Genomic DNA, 12,542 nt, shown 5'->3' with positions numbered 1-12,542 from the left:
AGCTTTCCTACTCAAATCAGCTCTTATGCATCTCACCTAGCTAACTCAGCCTGTTGCACTCACAGACTGTCTCATAAGGGAAACAACTGACTATATACATTTGTCCCAGTACCACAAGAGTTTTCAATAGTGATTCTACAGTGGGTATTAGGCAGCTGCAGCACCAGAGTAAAAGCACAAGTCACTCAGATTACCTTGATTCTGGATACAGCACATATTAAAGCAGTAGGGTTTTTTTGCTATTTAATCATAACTGGTCTTAGATAGGTTGGTCACCCTACCAGAGCATTTATGTTTTGCCTATTATTGCCTATATAATGTTTCTGGCCAAGGAAAAAGAGAGGCCAGTAAAAGCCAGCCGACTGCGTTCAACGCAATTAGCAGAAACAGGAATGCAGTAAAATTGGTTTCAACACAAGTGCTTGGGTCAAATTGTGACCAACCATCTTCTGAACTACTAGCACTGCTGAACAGAAGAACCTGGTTAATTAGACTGTGTTTGTAATCATATTTCAGATGACAACCGTATATATAAGAGGTTGCTTTTGTTTGCTTGTATCTCACATATTGCCCTGGGTTTTCAAGTGCATATGAGTATATCCCTGTTTAACAGCAAAACACATTCTTAGCATTGTTTAACTTGAATATAATGCTCTTTCAAAGCATTACTGCTGTGAAAAGGTTTACTCTGGAATAAAACAATGCATACAATTGAAAATCTATTTTATGAAGCATTATAGATGCACCAGCAGGAACCAAATGGTAATCTAAAATTACATTTTAGTTTCTAAAAATACCAAAGTTATTTTGGGGAAACAATGAAATGCCAAAAAAATGATTTCTTTAAAAAAAACCCAAAACATACCAGTTGGTAGATTAGAATCTTGCATTTTCTAAACTGGCAGAGTGAATCCTCATATTTACACAAATTAACTGGCTCTAATGAAATAAAGTCATGTATTTGTAGGATGCCAGAATCATATGTAACTGGAATCAAATGCCCCATTGCACCTTTTACAGCAGTGGTTAAAACATATATGATGGGGATCAAGCCCAGGTTAATTCTTCTAGAAGCATGGGAGGTCAGACAGGAAAGGCCAATATAAATTACTGCTACACAGTCAAGGCTCTTCCTGTTTTAATTGTTCGCTGCATCAGTGAATCCAGTATCCCTGAGATAGGAACTGTAACTGGAGGAGACAGGCTCTCCAAAAGAAGAGTACTTGAAAGTTACAACTATCGCCACTAAGCCAAGGCTTCAACTTCATACAGGTGGTCCACTTAATATTTACTGGCAGCAAGTCGCTTGAGTAGTGGTTCATCATAAACCCAGCATTCGCCATCTTCATGGAATAGCTGGAAGAGAAGAGTACTCAATTAATAGTGTCACAGGAGGAGCAGGGAGATTTACAAAGGTACTGATTATTGACTAAAACATACCCGTGTCTCCCATGGAATCTCTTTCTCCTTTCTGGCTCTGGCTTCGGCTCTTTGTCTTTCTTCAAGCCTATGCTTTGCTTCAGTAGCTGAATCAATGTCTCTGATCTTTAAGTTGTAAGTTACATCTTTCCATAAGCTAAAAAAATAATAATATTTATACAGCATGATACAAAACTCATTTCTTATTGCAGGTTTAGGAGAAAGATTTTAAACTAAGGTGAGGGAAAAATCCACGAAGGAACATAAATAGGCAGATGGCCAATTTTGTTTCAAAACCTTGATGACTGACATTCATCCCATGTTACAGCTCATAATCCACATTATTTGCAATAAATAAATAATGATTTATTTCCTAGTATGTGAATTTTTTTTCACATAATACAGCTAAACAATGCACTTGTTCTATCAAAATATAGAGGTGAAGTAACTGATATTTAATTTCAAGCAAATTAGATTTATGAGACCCAGAGTCTCTTCTGCAAATATAAGGGATCCCATTTACAGAAAAGACAGATCCAGCAGCGGCTATTGCAGGAGGAAGGGAGAAGCATTTTGGTGATTCCTCTGTAACCAGTCCCCTGCCCCACTCCTCTGTTTTCAGGGGACCTAGGTGGAAGGAGGAGTCCGCAAACACACCACCTTTCCCTCCCTGTTAATTCCAGTAGGAGTGTCATGTGAGGGAAACTGTGCTGGCAAGAATTCAGGATACAGGCCACTAACCTCTATTTACCTGAAGGTCTGGGTTTTAGTAGGGAGGAAGAAGAGTTATGCTTACCAGCGGGATTCGTATTCTTCTTGATCTTCTAGTTTTCTTACTTTCTTCTTAATGATAGGCATTTTCTTGGTATCTATAAAGACTACATTCTCCTAAAGAAAGAATAGCACTATTATTGTTTATATTTTTCAATTTGTTCACCATCTAGGTTTTATTTATCATTAAGTTTTGCAAAATTTCTCTGGCGCAATTAAATTTCACAGCAGAGATGCCGTCAGCTGCCATGGTCTAGCATCAATATCAGCCCCCAAATATGCTGAGCCTCAACCAGCAAGAAGCGCAATTCACTCGGCTGGCCCCCTGGGATGTTAAATCCATTAAAAGGCTTTTGGGCTGAAGCCAATTTACTAGCAACAGGAAAAGGCATTCAGATGACATGCTTTGGATAATCAGTATTTTCTTTGAGTGCCACAACATGTTCCTCTAGTCTAGCCTATTGATTAAAACAAAACAGAAAAAGGGATGATTTACCCCAGTTGCATGTTTGGCATACATGACACCATTCCATTCTCCTTCAACTGAACAGAAAGATTTCTTGTCATTAGGAGAACTAAAAGAAAAGATAAAAAACAGGATCCATCACTACTAATAGTATTCATGTCTTGTGTCTTATTCTCTTACTACCACAAGTATGAAATGAGTTTGTTGCTTAAAACCCCTGAATATACTTACAAGATTTCTGCTGTAACTCTGTGCTTTTTCCCACCATAGAAAGGTTTCGTGTGGAAGATTATGGTAGCATTATAGCCTGTCTTGGAGCAGCTAATGTTGCATTCTCCTCCCAGCTCTATCCATGGCACTGTGAGAATAGATCTGTCAAGGTAACAGAAGATGCCCTTAAAGAGTTAGGAAAAGAAACATTTGCTATCATAAAATAAATTGCCGAAAAGTGTGAAGTGACTTACCTCCCGTAACCATTGGGGAATGTTAGAATATAGTGCTCGTCATAATCTAGGCATGATACACACCCTGCAAGAGAATAGGGCATTAGGAGAATAAGACAGTATTTTCATATGAAATAAGATGACAAAGGACCACAGAAGAATAAAAATGCTGCCATGAAAATCTTGGCTGCAAGTTATTTTCCGTTGCAGAACTAAGCCAATGGAACCAGAAAAGAGAACCTATGCTCCTGCCCCTTGAAATGTTTTGGGCATTTCACAGTTCCCTCTCCCACCACCTTTGCAGTTCTTAATTTATGATAGCATAATGAAAAGAAATGGCAGCATATCTGAATCTTTAATCATTGTTCTCTGAATTCCCCCCAAAGGTCCAATAAATCTATTTCCTGTTTGCCCCATTACTTTTTGCTCTGTTGCCATGTTTTAAGAACAAACATGCAAGACAGTGCAACAACAGCCATACATTTAATATTATCAATTGCAGTAGCTGCACTCTATGAGGTCTGGGCAGACGATTTTCTGATCCCTGCGGCCCAAGTGGTTCCCTTCCCCCTTAAAACTGGAAATGGGGATCTTCTACAGACAATACACCTGCTGAACTATGTGCCCCATAGTTAATGCCAGTCATATTGTGACTTCAGTTCTCTTGGGTCAGTTGATGCCTTGTGGACTTAAAGCCAAAAATACATGGTATCAGGATGGGCTGGAGCCTTTGCAAACATTGCTGCAGGCAATCAGTATACAGTGAGACATTTTCTATAATGAAAAGCAAGACGCAAAGAATTCTGTATTGGTTTGTGACTACTGCTGTGATTGCCACCAGCCTTCAATGAGAAATGTTATCCAGCATGAAAAAATAATTCATCAAATACTTTCTCATAAATACATTTATTTAGAGAATATTTAGACATACCTTGGCCTATATTATGAACGCCAATAGACATTCCCAGGAACTTTGACTTAGTCCAGATGTGGGCATTGAACTGTATTTTCTTGCTAGAGCATTCTGCATAAAATGCTGAAACTTAAGGACAGAAAGAAATGGTAAACTATAAAGCAATAAATTCAGCATAAAACACCTGCAAAGCACAAACTGATATTTATTATTTACTTCCCAAGTAAAAAATCAGCAGCAAAACCCAACACTGACTAAACACCAGCCTTAAAACAGAGGTTTTAATAATATGCAATAGGCTTCTTCACTTACTTGGAGGGTGGTGAGAAACTTGTTCCGCTACAAATGTTACACTGTTTTGAGTAACCCATGGAAGTGGTCCATCTGCCAGAGTTTCCTATAAAGAGGTATTCCAATGTTACATGATATACAGTCTTTTAAACACGTATACTGAGGTATTCAGATCTGTTCCCTACCTAAATCTTCCAAGGATGCACAGAATAAAGGGTAAAATACACAAGGGCACAATGTATGCTATTACCTAGGATGTGCATGATTTGTATGCCTAGGAAGAGACTGAAATAAATTTGGGCACACAGTATGACTTGCATAGTAGAGGAAGTGCATTACAGCATGATGTGTAGACATCACATGGGTATGGTCTATGTAATCAGCATCTATGGGTATGACAAGGGAGGCGGGCCTGAGCATTCCAGGTCAAATACCATGCGTGGTGTGGGAAATGTCTGCATAGGATTAGAAGGCATCATCCAGTGGTGGACAAACTTTGTTCCACAAAATTTACTCTCAGATTGGATGCACCAACTAGGAAAAGTCATTGCATTTGCCCACATATGAAGTATCATTTAGAAAATGTGCTCTCTCCCAAAATGAATAATGTGAAGCAAACTAGTCTGGAAAGGCCCTCAATGCTATCTACAAGTCCCCCATTTAAAATGCAGCCTCATTTTAATAGTAGCCCATAAAACAAAACCATAAGGGGAGGGAAACATAAGCGTCAGACTGAGTCCAAACCAAAGGCCAGGCGGAACAGCTCTGTCTTGCAGGCCCTGTGGAAAGATGTCAAGTCCCACAGGGCCCTAGTCTCTTGTGACAGAGCGTTCCACCAAGTCGGGGCCAGTACTGAAAAGGCCCTGGCTTTAGTTGAGACCAATCTAACCACTTTGTGGCTTGGGACCTCCAAAGTGTTGTTATTTGTGGACCTTAAGGTCCTCCATGGGGCATACCAGGAGTGGCGGTCCCGTAGGTACAAGGGTCCTAGACTGCATAGGTCAATAAAGTATAATGTAACTCGGGGAGACCTAGATTCAAATATTCACTCAACCATGAAGCTCAGTGGGTAACCACGGGCCAGTCACTATTTATTCTATCTTACAGGGTTGTGAGGATAACATGGGAGGGGGAAAAACATGTATGTAGTCTAGAGCTGCCTGGAGGAAACGTGGAATATAACTGAACTAAATGCTAGACAAATTACTTAGAAAGATATCCTGAGAAAGTGATCAAAAGACAGATGGCACATCAAAAGACAGTATGAGGTCTGACGCTGAATAAGAAAAATTAAATTTCTCAAGCTCTGGGTTATTCAAGGCACCTTGAACTTAAAAATGGTGAACTGTCCCTTCCTCTCAACAAAATGGAAATGAGAGTTAAAGCTCTTATGAAATGGCTGAGATTAAAAAAAGTTGCATTTTGTAAACAAACTGTTAAGTAATTTTTACTAACCGAAGTTTCTTCTTGTTCCACACTTGGCAGCACCCAGTGACACCGGAATATTTCTCCCAGGATGGGATTGTAAGGCTTTTTAGCAACAGACCCTTTTCTTCCTGCATGGAAAGCTGAGAGGTACCACTTTACCACCTGAACCATTCGGTCCTTTGGATCTTTTTGGTCACTAATACTAGAGAAGACATAACAGGATAACAAAAGATATTTTTTTAAAAAATTGAAACCACAAAAAAGTTATTCAAGATGTTTAAAACTGGGCTGAGAGAAAAAAATCTAACTGATGATTTAGGTAAAGGTAAAGGTGCCCCTGCCCGTACGGGCCAGTCTTGACAGACTCTAGGGTTGTGTGCTCATCTCACTCTAGAGGCCGGGAGCCAGCGCTGTCCGAAGGCACTTCCGGGTCACGTGGCCAGCGTGACGAAGCTGCTCTGGCGAGCCAGCGCAGCACACGGAACGCCGTTTACCTTCCCGCTGGTAAGTGGTACCTATTTATCTACTTGCACTTAAGGGTGCTTTCCAACTGCTAGGTGGGCAGGAGCTGGGACGGAACGACGGGAGCTCACCCCGCCGCAGGGATTCGAACCGCCGACCATGCGATCGGCAAGTCCTAGACGCTGAGGTTTTACCCACAGCGCCACCCGCGTCCCACTAACTGATGATTTAGCTGCACATAAAAGACCTTACCATTCCTACCTGTAAGATAAAATGCTTTACCAGCAATGTAAAACTAGCTGCCCAGTTTCAGTCCCAATACAGTGGTACCTCGGGTTACATACACTTCAGGTTACAGACTCCACTAACCCAGAAATAGTACCTCGGGTTAAGAACTTTGCTTCAGGATGAGAACAGAAATCGTGCAGCGGTGGCGCAGCGGCAGCAGGAGGCCCCATTAGCTAAAGTGGTGCTTTAGGTTAAGAACAGTTTCAGATTAAGAACGGACCTCCGGAACGAATTAAGTACTTAACCCGAGGTACCACTGTATTGCTAGAGGCAGCTGGATCTGCCTAACAAGTAGGCAGCAAATCATGTATATGTTCAAATTAGATCATGGTCCGTAGACAAAAATGCATCCACTGAAATGGAGCTGTGCACCCACGTGCTTGGATTCCGTGCAAATGAATATAAAGCTTGCACTACTGCAGGTATATAAGCTGTATGAAAACAAAATTGAGAATACCTTACAAATAAGTCTGGATGTGCAAAGAAGTCCGCATACATTTCTAAAAGTGATCTTCTTTCCAAAATAAAAGTTGGAAGAACCACCTGAGGAAAGAAACACACAAGACTCTTAAGGATTTGATTATCTAAAAAACACTTAAGTCTTAATGCTGCTCAAAACTGCTTAAGCATAATTTGACATTTGTAAGGGTCCGCACTTACTGATGGTACCACACTTAGTTAAAAGGCAGATGGTCCTTTCCAATACAGGATTATTATTATTATTTTACACAATACATCCAAGAAACTTTAAAAGGAGGGACATAATATACTTCTGGTTTGTGATCAGCCTATTGCAAAAGAAGGAACCTATTATGTGCCTAACATTGTTTATTAAAAGAACAGCCCAGAATGTTGAGCATGGGGGATAATCCAAAACAGAAACAACATTGGAAACTCTATTCATTTCACCTGTTTGGAGATGTGTGAAATCACTACTTATCTCAGTTTAAAGGCAATAAATAATGAACATGCTGCTCAATTGGGCCTGATTTGCTCTTCAGTATGTAATGGTAAGCCAGCCAGCTAACTGGCTTAGCATTACTAAAAAACCAGCACTCACCATGAGCAGAAACCAAGGCTTGCTCCTTGTAATTTTTGAATTTCGTATTAAAATTCTTTACTTATTACTTGTGAGGTTTTTTAAGACTATGACTTACTATCACATGTGGATGAGATCAATAAAAAACCGTAAGATTAAGTCTCCATGAAATCAAGTTCAGTGCTCCAGTCAAATTAATTTCAATGAGACTGAAACAAGCCTAACATTAAATGCTGAAGCAACTAGGGCTGTTCTATGGCACCCCCCCCCCCCAAAGTCAGGAACCCTTAGGAGAGGGAGAGCTTTGGGCTGCAGTGTGAACAGCACATCTTGTGCAAATATCATTGTAAGAGTGCAGCAACTAGATGCCACCATGTGTTGAATTTGAGCATGTAACGATCCATGCCATTGAAGAGATTACTTACAAACAAGTTTGTGCAGGTTTAACACATGCAGATTCAACAATCATAGTTAGGATTTGGGATAGAGGAGATGCAAAATTGATTTATTTGATGACGGAATACTCTTGCACTCAAAGCAATTAAAGCCACTAACTGCTCAAACTCCATGGACCTCCTTTTGACTCTTACCTTGGTTAAATCCATTCCTAACCTAACTTGTGACAAAAGATGCATGATGACGCTCTTGTGTTCTTCCACAGACTCCCCTTCATTATCGTCATCTCTATCGTCAAGGGGATCAAACAGATCTGTAATAATAAACTGCATTCAACACATGCTTCACTGAAGAAGTAGAAAACATTCAAATAATTAAAATCTAATTAAGGGGTGGGGAACCTGTTTGCCTTAATTTCATGTGTGTGAGAGAAAATGAGGAAGAAGGTGGCAAAAAGAGGGAGAGAAAACAAGGGCTCTGGGCCCCCCCCACTGTCAGCCCAAGTGGGGGAAGGTTCCCCACACCTTATCAAATACGCCAAGATAGGCAAACATTGTTTTTTCGCCTTAACAATAGCAGAGATATTGAAAGCAAGCATGCAGATAAAGATTAATTTATCCTCGCTACTTAGCATAGAGAAGAAAAAGGAGTCTTTTGTAGTATCTATACATGCTGCAATTTGTAGCAAAGCGCTGTTGGGGTCCTGGATGGTTTGCGGACTTCTCTTACCAGCATCATTTGTCCCATTAGACATGGAAGAGTTGAGGGACTCTGTTGTGTCTGGGCGCTTCATACTACTTCCTGTGCTGCTACGAGTTAGGATTGCCCCAGGCCCTGAAGAGCTACAGAAAGATACAAAGCATTTTAGACCATTACAAACACAATAAGGATGTGAAGAACTCCCACACTTGGGGAATGGCTGAGAAACACTAAATTCCAGGGCCGATAAAGAGCAGCTTTAAGGTATGGAAAAGAGACCAAAGGAAGGCCAATAGTTCACTTTCATTTAGCATTTTAAAAGGTTTAAGCATTGTAGCCAGAGGTTAAGCCTCCAAGAGTCTGCTGACCCACAAGAGAGGCTTTTCAGGGAACACAGGGGGCTGCAGTGGGTAAAAAAGGAAACCTCTGTTGTGTTCAGCAGCCTTCCACTTCCTTAACTTATAAATAAAAGTTCTTTACATATATTATCAGAATTTACCTGCCATTACTCTATGTTGTTGGTCACTTTGACAGGCAGGTCAACTGCCTGACATCATAGTGGCCCAACTACAAAGGAAAAAAACTGGAGCACACTCAAAGTGCACTGATTCTTTCCTTACAAGGAAAATACCTGCAGTGGGAGTTGTACTTAGTGCTGATAGAAACCCCTACTTTTGGCAGGGACCGCCCTCAGGAGTTCCCAAGTGGAACCAATCCCAGTGAAGCCTGTACTTGGCACCAAATTTAAAGGGCACCAAATTAAAACTCTGCCTGCCAGGAGCACTCTTAATTGGTTCCTTTGCAGCTTTGTTTTTGACTGCCATTACATTTGACATCAGGGGTGGGAGGAACTGTCTCTGTTGAGCAAATTAGGACACCCGCCAGGCCAAATTAGGCCTGTATATGGTGGGTCAGATTTAGCAGAGTTTAAAGGCTAGATGGCTATAGGCAACTCACTACTTAGTTGATGGCTGAAGTCTATGAACTGAGGAACACCTCTGTGCACCACACAGCAGCTCATGAATAAAACGTCAATTTCCATTAGCTTGTATAAGAAATTGTGCAATTTTCATATCCACGCAGGGCATAATGTTGGCACATTATAGTTGCTTCATTCACAGTATGAATTTAAAAAATCGGAATTGTTCTCAATTTGTATTTTTAAGAAAGTGAGAAAGTGGAGTAAAAATCCTGGGTTAAATCCAACACAGTTTGATCTGTTGCCCACTTGTACAATGAAGCTTATCTTTCCTTTCTCGCTCCCCTGCACCCTCTTAAAATCTGCTCCGGAGGGTCTGGGGATCCTGTGGAACAGATTTTGAGGGCACAGAGGCAGCTGCAGGAGTGAGGTAAGAAACCATAAGTCCTGTTGTGCAAGCAGAAGGACATCACTGAGCACTGACCACTGTCCTAATGATTTCTGCTACATGCATGGAATGTGTTCAGTATATGTACCGACTTTGACAGTTCTCAAGGGAAAATAGTGTTCGTAGGCTTCCCATTACTTACTCCAAACATCTCTTTGGGGATGAGCTGCTTTGATAGAATTCATCAGCATCATAAAATTCATCTTCACTGCTGGAGTAAGAGAAATCTGGAACTGTATTTGGAGAAATATTGGCATGGCTCGGAGAAGTTAAACTGCTGCTAGGTGCTGACTGGCCACTTCCTGTAACGATTATGCATATAAATGTAAAAAAAAAACCAGTTTGTTGTTTTCAAACAAAACATAAGTAGCTGAACTTTTATTAGCTCATGAAGTTCAAGATCAATAATGATTTATAAATAGATCTAAACATAGTATCTTTTAAAAAGTAACGACAACAATCAAAGGAATGGAAGAGACCTGTAACAGAGGTGATTGGATGTAAGGCATGTCTCTCCCAACCAGCACACACCAACCAGCATTCCTGATTGTTGCAGGTTGGGGCGGATAGGAGTTCGAGTCCAGAAATGTCTGGAGGGCACCAGGTTAGCCACTTTGGTCTAGAACATCACCAGGGTTTTATTCCATCCACTTGGAAATAGTGGGAGCCTATGAAATCACCAATAAAGCATGTGCATCATGAAAAGGGGTACCATTCAAATCCTGATGTTGCGGTACTACAACACCCATCTGTTCCAGAGAGAACGGCCAATGGTCAGAAAGGATGGGGGTTGTATTCCAGCAACATCTGGAGGCCCACGGGCGCCCCACTCCCACCAAACTGCGGGAGTGTATTTTGAAACAAGATAAGCATTTGTGCTATACCTGTACTATTTGGTGTTGGAGTCTGGTGACTTCCAATTAATGCTACAACTGGTCCAACTGCCAAGGATGAAGGTCGCTGCTCTGATTTGCAAAGCTGGGTTGGTTCTAAAAGTTATTACAAAGTGACAAGTGAAATTGTGTAAGCAAAAATCCTGACGTATTCATAGTATCATCCTAGGAACAGAATGTATTCTGCTGTTCTACTCTCCGTGTGGGAAGATGAAAGCTCACTGCTCTACCACATTTCCTAGTTTAGTTGAGTATCTTTAATGCAAAGAACAGGCAATGAAGATAGGGAATGCAAACACACTACTATGTGAACTGATTATAAAAACACCACTTGTAAAAAGAAATCATTTAATTTGAGTACAAGAGGAAAGAGTCAAATATACTTCAGCGAGAGAATAAAGTTAGCTCATTTCCACAGCAACAGCACAGCACAGCACAAACAGCTTATAAGCTACGTCCTTTATGCAACCACATTCAGCGAATACAGTGGTACCTTGGTTCCCGAACACCGCAAACCCGGATGTGAGTGTTCCGGTTTGCGAACGTTTTTCGGAAGCCGAACGTCCGACACAGCTTCCGATTTGAGTGCAGGAAACTCCTGCAGCCAATCGGAAGCCATGCCTTGGTTTCCGAACCGTTTCGGGGGTCGGACTAAGTTTGAGAACCAAGGTACCACTGTATATGCATTCTACTGGGGTGGTTGTCCTTGCCAGCTCCACTCAACAACCCCACGTACCTGCCAACTCCCTCTCCCCCACCCCTGACAAAACCCTCCTCCCTTTACACTTCAACTATCCCTTCACCGCTTGCCCCAAGCCCCATCCTCTTTTAAAGGGGTGGTGCTTAGCCAAACTGCTTCGTGAAGCACCTCCCTCCCTCATTAAACAGCTTCCTTGGGTCACCTGCCACCCACACTGCTAGCCCGTCTGCATGCTGTTCATCATGCTGGAATTGGTGTGGCGGCAGCCTAACATTTTTATGCATGTATGTAAGAAATAAAGGGATGCGGGGGGAGTGGGAGAAAGTGCATATAAAATAAATCACATTTGAGCGGAAACAGGGTATCTACTATTAATACTAAACATTAAATTTTCATAAGTTTCAGAAACAAACATTTCCACAAGTAGTTTACAAATACTATACCTGAAGGTAAGACAGTTTGGGTAGGCATTGTGCTGATCACTGAAGATTCCAATAGACTAGGTTGATATATTGCATCAACAGGATTAATAGTGCTCTACGACACAAAAAACAAATTAAACCTTTTTTGAGAACCACAGTGGTGTGTGCTCCGTGCAGGAACTTTCTTAATGCAATAGCAAATTCCTGAGAGAAATGCAAAGTGACAGAAGTACAGCAAATGTTCTCCAAGCATTAGTGGTCTGTACAGAATAGTAGTAGCAAGTTGAAAGTGAATTTAGTTAAGTGTAAATATAAATAATCTTATCATAAAACCCAGGAGTCCCAGCTTTAATTTTTAACGTACTGATGTGATAGCAACCCTAAAAGATGACAATCTAGAGATTGTGGTTTACTCCTGCTTTCAGAAAAGATACTCAACAATTCCAGAAGTACTACTGAACATGGTGCCATAAGAATTTGTCAAGAATCTTGAACAGGAGTCACTATGAATATGTTTTATGACTCAGAGATTTCATTCTGCTCCT

General features: G+C 41.0%; 1 protein-coding gene across 6 annotated transcripts in view; it reads right to left on the bottom strand.

Moving 5' to 3' along the window:
* Window positions 1–1,121: 1,121 nt before the first annotated feature.
* OSBPL9 (oxysterol binding protein like 9) overlaps window positions 1,122–12,542 on the bottom strand; it is a 69,349-nt gene continuing 57,928 nt past the window's right edge. For all 6 annotated transcript variants that reach the window (XM_081193153.1, XM_081193154.1, XM_081193150.1 and 3 more), the window contains 15 exons: window positions 12,019–12,112; window positions 10,867–10,971; window positions 10,125–10,284; window positions 8,646–8,758; window positions 8,111–8,229; window positions 6,939–7,024; window positions 5,759–5,933; window positions 4,325–4,409; window positions 4,031–4,141; window positions 3,121–3,184; window positions 2,888–3,028; window positions 2,687–2,765; window positions 2,216–2,307; window positions 1,441–1,576; window positions 1,122–1,356 (listed from right to left, as the gene is read on the bottom strand). In XM_081193153.1, the coding sequence (XP_081049279.1) occupies window positions 1,282–1,356; window positions 1,441–1,576; window positions 2,216–2,307; window positions 2,687–2,765; window positions 2,888–3,028; window positions 3,121–3,184; window positions 4,031–4,141; window positions 4,325–4,409; window positions 5,759–5,933; window positions 6,939–7,024; window positions 8,111–8,229; window positions 8,646–8,758; window positions 10,125–10,284; window positions 10,867–10,971; window positions 12,019–12,112 (1,635 nt within the window). In that variant the 3' untranslated portion in view covers window positions 1,122–1,281. The remainder of the gene's footprint in view (window positions 1,357–1,440; window positions 1,577–2,215; window positions 2,308–2,686; window positions 2,766–2,887; window positions 3,029–3,120; window positions 3,185–4,030; window positions 4,142–4,324; window positions 4,410–5,758; window positions 5,934–6,938; window positions 7,025–8,110; window positions 8,230–8,645; window positions 8,759–10,124; window positions 10,285–10,866; window positions 10,972–12,018; window positions 12,113–12,542) is intronic.

Source organism: Podarcis bocagei, assembly GCF_964188305.1.
Source record: "Podarcis bocagei genome assembly, chromosome: 5".
Lineage (NCBI taxonomy): Eukaryota > Metazoa > Chordata > Lepidosauria > Squamata > Lacertidae > Podarcis > Podarcis bocagei.
Note: the sequence above shows the minus strand (reverse complement) of the source record. Positions and strands in the feature narration are given on the sequence as shown.